We start from the raw sequence: 14,937 nt of genomic DNA, 5'->3' as shown, positions 1-14,937 counted from the left end.
GTACACTCAGTACCTTGAAAATTAACAGCTAAAGACTGTAGAATGCCCTTTGTAATTTCTGCAGTGGCAAAAGGAAGCTCGCCATCTTTTCTATACATAACTTATCAAACCCCATTCCATTCTCAAAACCAACAACCCGACCATGACAAACTAAACACCCCGAACCATCAGAATTCTTAGCATCAGGTGATCACCTGTATATATTCCAAAAAATGTTCCAAATGCACAAAATTACTTCTAGAGGTATAACAAAGCTATTTTGGCATCCAATCTACTTATATGCATGTCTGAACCACAGTCTGAAATTTGAATGTATTAACACAGTCATTGGTCCCACCAAAACACCATTTATAGTTTCCATGGGATCAGTTAACTTCATGTTGAAGAATTGTTGCTTCATGGGCAAACTAACAACTACAGTACATAAACCACAGAAATGAGAAAATCTGAAAAAATACCACAAGGAAATTATATTTTATCATTCATTTGTATAAGGCTCATATTAAGAGACAACATAGGACACTTTTTGCAGATCAGATCAAGAGAGACATGATATGGATGCAAAATAACACAAAAGACTGGGAAATTGAACCTTTTGACAGAGATCTGGTAGCACTAATAAACAATGTGCTACATAGTCAGCAGCAGCGAAGTGGGAAATTGTCTTTGTGGAAAAACAGGTTTTCCCCAATACTGTAGTGTACGGACTTGTAAAAAAGCCTCTTTCATTGGTTATAAAGAGAGCCGTTCTGAAAGACTACTCTCTGTTCAGCCAAAAAAAAAAGACTTCACAATTTCACATAATTCCTGTTGGCTCATCCTCAGTAATATGTTACTTCAAAATGAATTTCAGAATTCATGACCCTTTCTATTCCCTCCCCCTTCCACACAGGAATGAAGGAGTGCAACTGAGAAATCGTTATCTCTGAATGCAGAAGAACTTGCAGAAATAAAACTAAATACTTGAACTTTTTAGCTAACAGGCATTCAATTAACAAATAATCGAGAGACTAACCTAAACTGAAGGTTTGTAGAGTGGGATCCTGGCCAAAGGAAGCAACAGTACAAGGTCTTGCTGCTTGAGTGAATACATTAAGGAGAAATTGTAGGCAGCTTGGCATTAGTGGGGAGATGTGCGATTTCTGCATAATTTCATTGCTCTGCAGCTGCAAAGACCTGATATATCCCTCAGGCCCCCCAACAGACTCAGCTGGATAAACTGGGAATTAATTAAAGGCAAAGTGCTGACCAGAGCTGCTCACTCAGGTTGCATTTTCAGATTAGAATAGCTGCGTTGCATTAGCATTTACACCAGATCACACTGCTCCCTGTAAAAACCTGGATTAATTAAGCTCTCATCAAAACGTAAGGGTACAGCGTCAGGTAGTATGTAATACAGAATGGCGATTAGATTGCAAATTAGCCCTTCCCTACTGTAAAAAAAACAAAACAGGTAGAGTTGTGTAATAAAGGACAAGGAAGGCAGCTTTGTTCACATACGTTTTGTCTGAGAGGCAACTGCATTACTGGGAATTTTAACAAAAAAAAAAAGAAGTTAAATGATGTGAACCTAACCTTTCGCACTCTTTAAAAGGAACAGAGTGGATCATCTGTATGATCTCCATGTGTCATTTCCCCACATATTGCACTTCCTTCCTCCTGTAATGTGTGCTCTTCATGATCCTGTTTCAGTTTAAAGCTCTACCACCCAGGTTCAGAATTACAAAACTCAGAGTTAACCGGAAAGCATACGCACAATGGGCTCAACGCTGAAAAGTAGACGGGTACTACCAGAAAGAAACAGCAACAAATGAATTGCATTTCACTAACAAACAGCAGGGTTCCCAAGTCATAGCATTATAAAACATCAGCAATTGGAAAGAAATTACTTAATTCCTCGAATTGCATAAAACCCCTAAAACCCCCTCAAGCACTTTGCATATAGAAGGAGACCATAACAGAGCAGATCAAATAGAGAAGTAAAAAACTGCTTCACCAATTGAAGGTAGCATTAGGTAGGTCACACTATGCAAAGCGAGAGTGGAATTTAGGTACAAAACCGAAAATCTTAAATGACGAAGCAGTTAGGACCTAGGTTTAACAAACCATACAAAGGACTGCACCTCCTTGAGGACACAGTTACCAGACTGGGCATTAGCCTTTACAATTATAGTCCAGGGGAAAGACTGCCACCTAGTGGTCCACAGGCACCACCTACAGAAGCAACCTGGTTTCCCTTGTAGGACTCCATCCCACTACTGATCAGGCTCAACCTTGCTTAGCTTTTTAGACCAAGGAGAGCAAAGTCAAAAAGTTCTTCCCTGCAGGACCTGACAGTACCCCCAAGGCTGTTTTGGTGGAGTTATAATACTGCCAAAGATTACACTCAAAATTCAATGGAAACAACTCTAGCAACTGTACAATAATTAACTTTTAAAATCCTTCATTACTACTATGAGAGGTAGAGTGTTGCAGTGGTTAGCACTGCTGCCTCACAGTACTTGGGCCCCAGGTTCAATTCCAGACCTCCACTGTAACTTGCCACTCACCAAAAACACAATATTACAACTTGTTTAGGTGGCAGCTGTTCTATATGAAACACTAATGATAAGCATGCATCTTCAACTACCTTAATTAAAAAGTGAGTCATTTCACAAGTGAGGTGTTAAGGATTCTCATTTTTCATACAGACCCCTTTCAAACCCTGAAGCAAGTTTACACAGTTAAAAACAAACGGCAGTATCATCTCTCTCAAAACGGCAGCTCAGTCATAAAAACTCAAAAGGTGAGCAATGATTTTAATATTTAGATCAAATTTGACCCACACCAAAAGGCAAAAGCAGCACAGGAAAAATGCCAAAAGCATGTTCATTAAAATGATCTGAGCTGAACATTTCTGTAGTGACTTTTCAATCTCTTCGCCTCCAGAGAAACAGCCCATTTCCTACATCTTCCTGCAATTCGTTTTTTTAATCACATACATCTTTCCGTTAGACCTTGACTCAGAATAGACCTTGAAAATCACACAAAATATAATATTTCTGTGTGGTAATTTAAATAAATTGCGTTGTCTCTCTCACTACCTGCCGCTTTAGAAAATGCGTCAACCTTATACACCACAATTCGAAAGGTACAAAAGGAGCCGCTGATTTAAATAATGAGTTCAGACTTGCAACAAAGTGAGACCAGCCAAGCAGAAGCAAATTGTTAAACATGGGTGTTCTTCATGCACAGCAAAAAAAAACGATTTTAAAATTACACTAAGATAAAGGACGTTGAATGTAACCAGCCTCCTCTCTCTCACTGAACAAAGAGAGGAAATTCCTCCTCCTTTTCATTCCTGCCCAGGGGCCACATCAAATGATCCCAAACCTTGGGAACCATACATCCAAACCTCTGGTAAAAACAACCTGGGAGCTGGGGGTACGTTACTAAAAAAAGAATAGCTTGCAAAACGAATGCAGACTTAATGTCTTTAGTTAGACGTTTTGATTGCATGCAATTCTGTTAACCTGGTTTTCATTAACTAAAGGAAGAAAAAGTGTAACTGCTGCAGTTTCCCAGTGAAATTTTTTGCATAAGCTAGGGACCCGAGGCAAATCTATGGCATTGTTAGTGCTCTTTGTCTGCCTGCCTCATAGAAATGAATGCCATGCATGTAGAACTCATTACTAAACCACATTATTACTGCTGTCTGATCTGTATCCTAAGAGAACCAACTAATCAGCAAAGTCAAACTTGTCCTCAAGAATCTCTGGGTCACCTGGTTTTCATTCCATTTTAATCCCTCAATTCCATACTGGTGTGATCATTCCCTCAGCCGGACATGGCTTTGAACTAGCTTAGCTTTCTTTCAACCTGAAGTATCCATATGTATTCTGTTTAGAATGTATGCTGCTCAGGTATTTAGCCTATTAGTCCAATAATTAAATTAGTCCAAGTTTTAAATTGATTATGACATTTCACAGTTTACAGGTGGAACAAAATTGGAAAAAAAGAGACATTAACATTTGACACCCCTGACCTGAGTAGAGAACTGTAATAGGATTAGAAATTGCCAGATAGCCTCCCTCTGTCAGCAGCTTCCTCAGATAATGACAAGACCAGCTGTCCATGTTCATACTGAATCATCTGCGCCAAGTGACTATAACCATGGAATCTCCCATCTATTAATTTCTGTGCTTCTTAAAACTGCTGCAGGCATCTGGGAATCTATTCAGAGAATGAACACCTGTACAATATACTATACTATGGCCTGCCTAGACTACTTTATTGAAAGTAGCCTCTAATCTCTAAACAGAATTAAATTAGCCAAGGAAACAACTCAGTTTCCAATGAGCTTTTGAGCTTCAGGATTAATAGGTATAATTAAGTAATTTCGGAACTGGTCAAAGATTAATTTATTCTGCTCAAGTTCTTAATGAGTAAATTAAGACAAGGCCCATCCTGAATGTCCCAAGGTTACCTACTGCTGACCTGCACCAATATTCTAGTCAGCTCACTTTGCATATTGGACAGCTGTGAGCACTAATTTAGTCAGTGGACATTTTCTTTGTTTACGGTTATAACACTGGATATGTAAATAATTAATTGATTAAATATTTCCCATTCATACACTGCACAGCAAAATGTTCCTGAATGATTCTGGGTTGCAACGTATAAAGTCTTATATTAGAAACTATAGATTTAAGAACAAACTGAGCAGTGAATTCAAACAGAACTATTATGAATTTTTCCATCATTAGAGTTAGCCAGGGCTTAAACAGAAAATAAGCCCAAAGTCAAATAAAAATTATCTGACTTTTAATAGGTCTATAAATTCATATAAGTGATTGTGGAAAAACTCATTACACAGGAATTGTGCACATAGTGAGCAGGATTGCACAAAACACAACTACAATCTGTTCCTTAAAGAAGTAAAATGATTTAAAAGGACCGGTGCTAATGGACCAAATCTGTGGATGCTGATAGTCCAGCAGGCCTCTAACAGCCTAGTAGCACACTAAAGTCACTTATGTTAATTGCATAAGTAGTCACACCTATGAATTCTATCTGGTGGAAGTACCTTTGGCACCAATTACAGCTACAAATCTTTTCTTCTATGTCTCCACCAATTTTGCAGACCAGCATGCTGCAATTTGTGCCCATTCTTCTTGGGAGTTTTGCTCAAGCACTCTCACATTGCTTATGGATAGCACTTTTTTCCCCAAAGATTCTCAATTGGATTCCAGTCAGCACCTTGATTGGGTCACTCAATGATATCCACCGTCTTCTTATGCCACTCTAATGCAACTTTGGCCAGGTTCTGTGGATCATTATCTTGCTGAAAAGTATAGTGTTGCCCCAGTTTTAATTCTTTAGCAGACTTAAACAGGTTTAACTCTAGCATTCACTTGTACTTTTATCCATTCTTTTTTCCTTCAGTCCTAACAAGCTTTCCAGACCCTGCTGAGGAGACCTACAGTCATGTGAATACAATTCAATGGTTTTACATATCAGAGCATAAATAACAATTGTCTGGTCCTCTCCAACTCCTATAATTAGACAAATCTAGCCTCAGATAACAGACAACAGAACAGATTTCACTATGTCATTATTTATTCAACAAAAAAAAGTAAGCCAAAATGTAGAAACCATGTAGGAAAATAAGTACACCCTTACTGCTTCCATAGGAATTAAGAAAATAATTAGCAGCCAGGTGCTGCTAATCAAATGCCATTGATAAGTTGATCATCAGGAATCTCTATAAAAGCAGAACTTTTGGCAGTTTGGTGGTCTGGAGCATTCAGGTGCGTGTTAACCGTGCCAAGGTGAAAAGACATCAGTAGTGACATCAGAGAAGCAATTGTTGCTGCTCATCAATCTGGGAAGGGTTATAAGGCAATTTCCAAACAATTTGAAATCCATCATTCTACAGTGAGACGGATTATTTACAAATGGAGAACGTTCAAGACCTTTGCGAATCTTCCCAGGAGTGGGTACCCCAGCAAATTCACCCCAAGGTCAGACCGTATAATGCTCAGAGAAAATTGCAAAGAATCAAAGGGCTGCATCTAGGGAGCTACAGGCCTTGGTTAACATGTTAAATGTAAGTTCATGACAGTTTGATCAGAAAAAGACTGAACAAGCATGGCTTTCATGGAAGGGTAGCCAGGAGAAAGCCCCTTCTCTAAAAAAAGAACATGGCTGCACAGCTTAGGTTTGCAAAGCTGCATCTGAACAAACCACAAGATTTCTGGAACAATGTCCTTTGGACAGACGAAATCAAGGTGGAGATGTCTGGTCATTATGCACAACGTCATGTTTGGTGAAAACCAAACACGGCGTATCACCACAAACACCTTATACCAACCGTCAAGCATGGTGGTGGAGGGGTGATGATTTGGGCTTGTTTTGCAGCCACAGGACCTGGGTATCTTGCAGTCATCGAGTCGACCATGAACTCTTTATACCAAAGTATTCTAGAGACAAATGTGAGGCCATGTGTCCAACACCTAAAGCTTGGCCAAAATTGGGTCATGCAACAGGACAATGAGCCCAAGCACACCAGGAAATCTACAACTGAATGGCTGAAAGAGAAAAAGAATCAAGGTACTGGAATGGCCAAGTCAAAGTCCAGACCTCAACCCCATTGAGATGCTGTAGCAGAACCTTAAGAGAGCTGTGGATCAATGAATGCCCTCAAACATCAATGAACTGAAGCAATGTTGTAAAGAAGAGTGGGCCAAAATTATTCCAAAACAATGTGAGAGTGATAAACTCATACAGAAAATGATTACTTCGTTACTTAGTTATTGCTGCTAAAGATAGTTCTATGAGCTACTGAATCATGGGGTGTTCTTATGTTTTTCACACACGGCTTCTGCATGTTGGCTTATTTTTTGTAAATAATGACATAGTGGAATCTGTAGTGTTGTTTGTCACCCAAGGTTAAAATTACCTAATTTTAGGACCTAGTAAGGATCAGATGATTTTTTATGTCCTGATATATAAAACCACAGAATTGAAAGAGGGTGTACTTTCTTTTTCACATGACTGTATGCTATGTAGGATGTAGCATGATGCTGCCATCACACTGGTGTTGATTTTGTGAAATATTTTAACACATGGACATCTCAGCAATGTCTCCCTTTTCAACAACTGAACTATGTAGCTCTTTCAGACACAGTTGGTCTCACAGTGGCATCCTCAGTTTCTACATGCCCAGCTGTTCTGCTGGAGGGACACAGCGACAAAAGAACTAGGCAGTGCCTGGGTATTATAATACACACTCTACTTCTTAATTGTCACCTTCACCATGCTAAATAGGATATTCGTTGTCTTTTGCCAATTGTCATTGCCAATTTTTATCATCTTCTTCTAATGCGTCTTCCTATAACACCATTTTGAAAGTTCCCGGTTCTTCATAGCTGAATTTTTGCTTGAGATTCACTATTTATTTGAAGGACATTACAAATATAAGTGTATTTATTCTGAAATCATGTGAACCTCTATTGCACACTGATAGAGGCCACTCCTCTTTGTGGTTCATTAAAGTAAGTTTAAATCCTAAATTAAATTAGGTTTACATTAGGAAGGGGTTAAATACATACACAATCATGACTTTTCCACCTTTGTATAAATTATCAGGTTACTTATTTCATATCACATCGTTGTGTATTTTGCTTTGAATGTGTTGTGTAAACTTCAAAAAGAGTAATGACTGCAAATTTTAAAGAAACAAAAATGTGAAAACTTTGCAAGAGTCAGAATACTTTTACAAGGACACTGTAAAACAGACATAGCCATTAATAGAGAACGTTTTGCCCCATTAGTCTATTAAATTAAGGTGTAACTCCAATCCATTTGAGATTCATCTCATACATCCCCATTTTGTTTTACTACACAACTGAAATACAGCGTTTGAGTAACTGGTTTGGACCATGAATATTAACCATCGTTACCTAAAGAACACTCCAATATATTTTTTCAATATGTAACTGAGAACACAAATTCCAGTTACATTCGGCAGTCCTTAAAATAACTATATTGACTTCCTTTCAAACTTTCCAACATTTAGTAACTCAGAGAACAAATGAAGTAACTTTTTGAAAGTCCTCTCTCATGCCTCTGTACAGTAAAAGCCTGCCCTTATTCTGAAATGCTAAACTCCACATCTGACGTTAGTTACTACCTTGTGTTTCTTAGAATGTAAAACAGTTGTCAGATACATGTCTGGGTTTCAGCTGCTTTAACATTAATTAACATTAACATCACTTTATTAACCCTTTACAATTTCTTGCATTAGGAATTATCTTTTCGCATACCCCAGCTTGCTCTCCATGAGACACACAGACAGGGAGAGAGCCTGGGGTCAGAGCGCAGGGTCTGCCATTGTACGGCGCCCCTGGAGCAGCTGGGGTTAAGGGCCTTGCTCAGGAACCCAACGGAGTAGGATTCCTCTGCCAGCTGGGATTTGAACCGGCAACCTTCCAGCCACAGGCGCAGATCCTTAGCCACAGAGCCACCGCTCCGCCCCAATGAAGACCTAAAGCTTTTATGCCAGTGAGCTTTACATGCAATTGACTTCCAAGTGTTTGTCCAATGTTTTAAAGAGGAAAATTCAATTAAGAAAGTCTGCAAACCTGCAACAGATTTGCACAGACTAAGTAGTTATGAACCAAACAATTTGTAAAATTTAAAATAACAGCTGAATATTTTTAGCCCACAGAATTCCAATGCCCACCTCAATTAATTTTTCCCATATTCTATTTTTTTTTTGGTGGTGTAGATTTCCTGTTTGTTATAATACAGTTGGTCACCTCACCTCTGAATGGAACAACCTTTTTTTTTATACTGCATTTTATTTTACACAGCTAATGCAGAAGGACGAGCATACTGTACATGACTTAACTATTTCAAGCAAACAATTTTGTGGTTCTATGAGTGACCTTAACGTCCCATAATATTTAAAATAATACATATTACGTGATACGTAATAAGTTGCAGTGTTCAACTGACATTAAATAAAAAATGCAGAATAGGGTGGTCTCCTATACAATTCAGCCTTAAGTGTAATGGAACTGCACATTTTCTGTAAGTAACCCAGTAAACACGAACAGAGGTGTTAATATCTCCATGACCAGCATTTCCAAACGCACTTTTCAGCATCTTTCTCTGCTACTTACCTTTCTTTTCAGAGCACTCAGTTTCTCTACAACTCCGTCCAGCAGAGACACCACAGAATCTACCGCAGGACAGTTGCTCAAGGTCTTCTCCAGTTCTGCCACAACCATGGTGACGTGGCTCGTCTCACGATCAATATTCTTCTGCGCTGCCCGGAAACGCTTGTTCAATGTTTCATATGGTACCTGCCGAAACAAAATAACGAACTGTGACATTCAAATGAGGAAGGGTAACCAGTTCTCGTGTAATACTATCATACTGCAGTAGAGGAAAGTGCTTGCAAATATGAACAAAAGGCTCGGTCTTGACCACTGGAAGCATGGTAAAAAAATTACAGCATGCAGTAGCACTGAACCTCGGTTAATGTCACACAAGGAAAGTAAAAACAAGCTCCTTATCAATGAGTGAGGTTATTGCCACAAAATGCAGTCATTTCGTCATTTGACGCCCACATGTTCTTGAACCGCCTTTACTTCCTTATCGTCCCCGAGAAGGAGAAACAGAAGAGGAAATGTAAGCTACTGAAATCATGACTTCTGTTCTCAATACAAGTATAGTTTCTCAGGTCAGTATTTTCAAACGTTTCTTTTGCATGGTCTCCGCCTAGCTAGCTTTTGAACTACAAGCCATTCCTTAAAAGTGCAACTCCAAACTAAAGACAGATGAAAGCTCTTCACAGCACCACCACAAACAAAAGAGAATGTGAAAGACCGACTCTGATGGAGATGATCAGAAGTAACAGGAAGGATCATTCAATAACTAAATACATAGTAGTTTATGACCAATTCTAGCCTACACTAATGTCAAGGGTAGATGACCCATTACTGTCTTTATTTTACAAAGTGTTATTAATATCAGAATCAAGAAAGGAAATTCGAAGTAAACCACACTATCGTAATACAGAAGGTGAACAAAGATTTCACTTTGGGGGGGTGAGGAAAAAAAAACCTAAATGCAAATCAAAGTGCAGTACTGAAAAAGAACAAAAAACCCTGAGCAGGAATGCAAGCCAGCTGCTGTTCACCACAAAGAGATCCGAGCATAAAGATCTCAGATTATGATGAGATCCAGAAAGCATGTAATGATGTCATTTCAGTAACATCAGTTACAGGCCAAAACAGCTGTGTCTTTATACCAGAAACTCAAAAACAAAATGTGTCAGGACTACCCAGGGCTGCGTGCTACAGCCCAGTATTCACCTGCTTTTCAAACACGGGTATTTGAGGCTTACAGGATCATTACCTGCGGACAACCAATTTGTAAATGTGTTATCACATAGTCAAAACTGCTAAAACATGAAAATTTTAAACAAACAAAAGGAGACCACAGTCTTCAAATGCCAAAAGTGAGGGGGTGGGTGGGGCATGAACTGATATTATGGTACTGTCACAGTTTGATTTTTTGTTTTTTAAATGTGCTCTGTGATCATTTACACACACAGCAAAAAAAAATAAGCCAAACTATCATACCTTAAGCAATATTTTAGATTAACATTAAGAGAAATAAAACTTAGGGTATTTAAATTGTAAATAACCATTTGCTTAAATTACTGCAAAGAAATTTACGCACACATCACCTGCAAACCATTTTTGAATTGTTATATATATTATTTTTAAACATGTTGTAACGATGGCAGCATTGTTGTCAATTTACAAAGCTCCAATAAAGGTACACGTATCCAAGATATACTGGCGGGTCAGTAGATTACCAGATTAATGGAAAACAAAAAACAGAAAAACAAAAACAATATGCTCTGGTGCATGCAAAGAGAAGGTAAAACACATGTCAAAATGAGTTTAAATTCCAATTCTCAAGAACAATTATGTTTGCTAGTACACAAAGCAGCACTCTGCAGAAAGAGTGACTGATCCTGAAGGAAAACTTCAGTTTGTTCTTTTAGGTAGGAAATCCAATCTATGAATCATAAGCATCACTCTCATTATAATTAAGAAAGATGCACATGGAAGGGGAATAGTAAACTATAGAACTAATGCGTTTTCAACCCAGTTGACAGCAGTATTTTTCATAATAAAATATCTTGCAATAATGCATTTAAAATGCTAAAGTAGAAAAGCACTTTTTGTTGCTAATTTTAAGATGAATTGTTAAATTTAGTACAAATGACATTCTTGCACTATGAAGTATGTATTTTTCATTAATTTGTCTCTTAAAAAGCTGTTCATTTTAACAAGAAAAGCAAAACACTTTCTGTCTCAGCCAAAGTTTTTTTTCCCCCCCAAAGTTCTTCAACAGCAGCTTTCACATAACGCAAGAACTGGCGAGAAAAACTGTTTTTCTGCAACATTTTAACAATCCAATAATGCCACCGCGTTCGTTACAATGACTTTCAGTTACCGAAAGGCAGGCAAACTATAGTCATAGAAACGCCGACGACAAATTGTCCAAACAGCAATTGAAATTCCTGTGTAAAAAGCAAGAAATAGTTTTGGTCTGGAAAAAAAACCCCACAAAAGTACCTCTTTTCCATAAACCACAGAACTTGAACAGATGCCTAATTTGCCCCTCCCCCTACCCACTCCATTTTATGCCTTTACACAACATGACTTGGCAGCTATATTTGGGTAAATATACAAAATCTTTGAATGCTTCTGCATCTCAGGCTGGCCTAATTTTGTCCAGGCTCAGAGGAAATCACCTTACATGTCAATAAAAAAAAATGCAGGCTGCACAGGATTGTCTCCTTAGCTCCACCCATTTTTCCTTTTGTCCTCCTTCTTTGCTCCTTTGCCTCATTGACTCCTGCTCCCTCCTTCTCCTCATGCCCCTGGAGAAGCCTCCACACTGAAGCTTTGTGCCTTCTCATCTCTTTCACCTTTCGGCATGGCACAAACCTCCACTTGTTCCTCTGCAGCTCGCATGTTGACTCAGGTCCCCTTTATCATAGGATTACTATTTAACACATGGCTGTATAATTAATAACCCATCCATCTTCTAATCCTCTTACGCAATACAGGGTCACAGGCGAGCTGGAGCCCATCCCAACAAGCAAAGGGTACAAGGCAGGACACACCCCGGACAACACGCCAGTCCATCACAGGGCAGACACACAAACCTGCACCAGGGGCAATTTGTCCAGAAGCCAATTAACCTACCAGTATGTTTTTGTCTTTTGGCTAACATCAAGTGTAGTATGTTTTCAACTGTGGGAGGAAACTGGAGCATCTGGAAGCACACGAAAGCAGGTAGAACATACAACCCCCATGCAGACAGCACCCCTGGGATTGAATCCACAGCCCCAGGGCTGCCAGACAAATTTGTGACACCCAAAATTAAAAAGGAATATTTAATTATATATACACACAGGTATAGAATTTGACTTGAACAAGTTAAAAAAAGCTGGTAACCACAACTTTCTCCATTTTCATGTTTACTTCACCAGAGTTGCATAATACGTATATTGAAAAGACATTGAAGAGTGCATGTACTGTAACCTGTATGCCAATTAATTCATGTTGTTTGGCGTAGCTTTTTTTGTAAAACGTAGCCATCTTCTAATGAATTCTAACTGTGCCAGTTTCAAACACCCAATAGGTGCCCTGAGTTTATTTTAGGTAGTCTAAAGTCTGGTGGAAGAATCATGTTTTGGGTGGGTAGGTAGGTTGGCCAATACTTTAATACATCTTTCCACACCAAAATGAATTTATGTCCCAATATGATCCTGCTCTGTCATGTGTTAAGTGTTAGCAGGGGGATCCTTTTCAAAAAACAGAATGCCCTTTCCATTTGGTTACCAGTTAGATTTGAGTTCTCAAAAGGTGGAATACAAACAAAATAGATGCAGGATGGAACTGAGAAAAATTATGCAAGAGGTCTGAATAGTTAAAAGTATCATGTTTGTACCCTGATGATTATATGCAAGAATTCAAGCAGATGGAATTAGTGCCAAACATTTTTTTACACCTGCTATTAAACGGGCATCTCGTACGTTTAATCCAAAACTAAAATACACATTCATAAATCTTAACCTCTAAATTATGAAAGCAGTTTAAAAATGAGATGCTGTGCAAAGTACAAAATGAAGACATACACCTAACCTCACAAGTACAATTATGTGGAATTTTTCGTTTTCAAAAAATAAACGACGAAAATGTTTATATTGTCAATGTGGAGGTCAATATGGTACGAACAGGTTTTTGGCCAAAGCGCTGAAATAGCAGACAGCGACGAAATGAAGTGTTGTTATGGAGAATAAAAAGTTGATTATTGTCAGGGACAAAAAAATAGTCTACCCCACCAGCTTCTCCAAGTTGCAGCCTATGGCGGCGCTATAACTTCTATATAGCAACCCTTAGTTATTTCAAACCGAAAAGATTAATAATAAGGCCTGTGTAAAATGTTCCTTCTATATTCAGTGGATATCATTCGTATTTAATGTTACACAAATATAAATGGGTAATTATAAGCTTATTTAAATGTTTTCAACTGACGGCAACCCGATGACAGAATTGTGACCGAAGTTCTCCAGCTGGAGAAAAGTAAAAACTGGAAAATAGTAAGTTTTTGACAAACCATCCAGATGTCAGAATTCCGCATTAATATAAAGAATCGTTTTAACAATCTGTCAGCCCGATTCATCAAACAAATACAGCAAAAAAAAAAGTGCCCCTACCTCGAGTACTAGTCTGGGCTCGTATCGCAGACTTGTTAGGGTGATCAGTTTAAGTGACCCAAAAAACAACGATAAACGCATCTGCACTGTGTGTTCACGGAGAAAGTACAAAAACACCGATTTACACATAAAACAGCATCAAGACATCATTTCATCGCTAAACTGTAATCGGGAGATCCAGTCGCTTTCTCGACACCGTTGTTGTGTTTTCTTTCAAAATGAAGGAAGCATTTATCGAGTATTAGATGCATATGCACAGACCTGTCACCCACAATCTTAACGAATACGTTCTGCAATTACATCTGTCCTGCTTGTCAAATTTGGAGATAATTATCACACCTTTAAAGTTGGATATTCTTGAACCTTCAATGCCATGGAGAGTTGAGCAGCTGATTCCTGCACCGCCATCTTCGATTGGGGAAAAAAATCCACATAACTGAGGACCTACAAAACACTGCACTGCATCATGGGTTAACTAGCCTCTCCAGATGCGATAAATACTTTTTCCACGCGAAACAAAATGTGTTGCTATGCTTATTTTTTGTATTAAAGATTTTATTCATCACGATATATGTTACAAAAACCATAAACCATAAGGAAAGTGTAAAATATATAGCTTACTGTAAACTCTGTAACGCCTTTTTAAATTGACAGTGGCATCCACCAATTAGCTTCATCTCTGTTTCTACTTTTTTCTCCTGTCTTTTTAACCTGTGAAAGCCTACCGCTATAGGGGATGGGCCTGTAATTTAATGTTTTTGGCATGTGTCAGAGCCAAATAAAAATTAAGATCAACCATTTTATATGTCACAATACGTAATGATTGCAAGTGCAATTCGTTGTGCCTCCAGCTCTTTAAGCACATGCGTGGGTTAACATTAATGAGTATGATAACTAGTCAAGTGCCTAAAGCAACTAAGTCTAACCTTAGTGTGTACACATGTAATATAGTATGTATGTGTACTTCAGGGGGTAGCCCACTCTGGGACTGGAGAGCCACATCCCAACAGGTTTTATGAGTCACCCTTAAATCATCAATTTGTAAAGATTTGTAACACGTGTGTTTTGATCAGTTTAGTTAGTTAATTGCTTCAGTTAAGCAAGAAACAGACAGCTGCGTCCTTGAGAGCTGCAGGATTTTA

The 14,937-nt window shown here is 38.5% G+C and overlaps 1 protein-coding gene across 2 annotated transcripts in view; it reads right to left on the bottom strand.

Moving 5' to 3' along the window:
• The window catches only part of maea (macrophage erythroblast attacher, E3 ubiquitin ligase), a 42,944-nt gene extending 28,739 nt beyond the window's left edge, over positions 1–14,205 (bottom strand). For both annotated transcript variants that reach the window (XM_088913002.1, XM_088913012.1), the window contains exons 1-2: positions 14,135–14,205; positions 9,168–9,350 (exon numbers count right to left, since the gene is read on the bottom strand). In XM_088913002.1, the coding sequence (XP_088769128.1) occupies positions 9,168–9,350; positions 14,135–14,203 (252 nt within the window). In that variant the 5' untranslated portion in view covers positions 14,204–14,205. The remainder of the gene's footprint in view (positions 1–9,167; positions 9,351–14,134) is intronic.
• Positions 14,206–14,937: the final 732 nt, after the last annotated feature.

This window comes from Atractosteus spatula, chromosome 1 (genome assembly GCF_055471065.1).
Source record: "Atractosteus spatula isolate fAtrSpa1 chromosome 1, fAtrSpa1.hap1, whole genome shotgun sequence".
Classification (NCBI taxonomy): Eukaryota; Metazoa; Chordata; class Actinopteri; order Semionotiformes; family Lepisosteidae; genus Atractosteus; species Atractosteus spatula.
The sequence above is the reverse complement of the archived record's forward strand: the minus strand, read 5'-3'. Positions and strand labels throughout refer to the sequence as shown.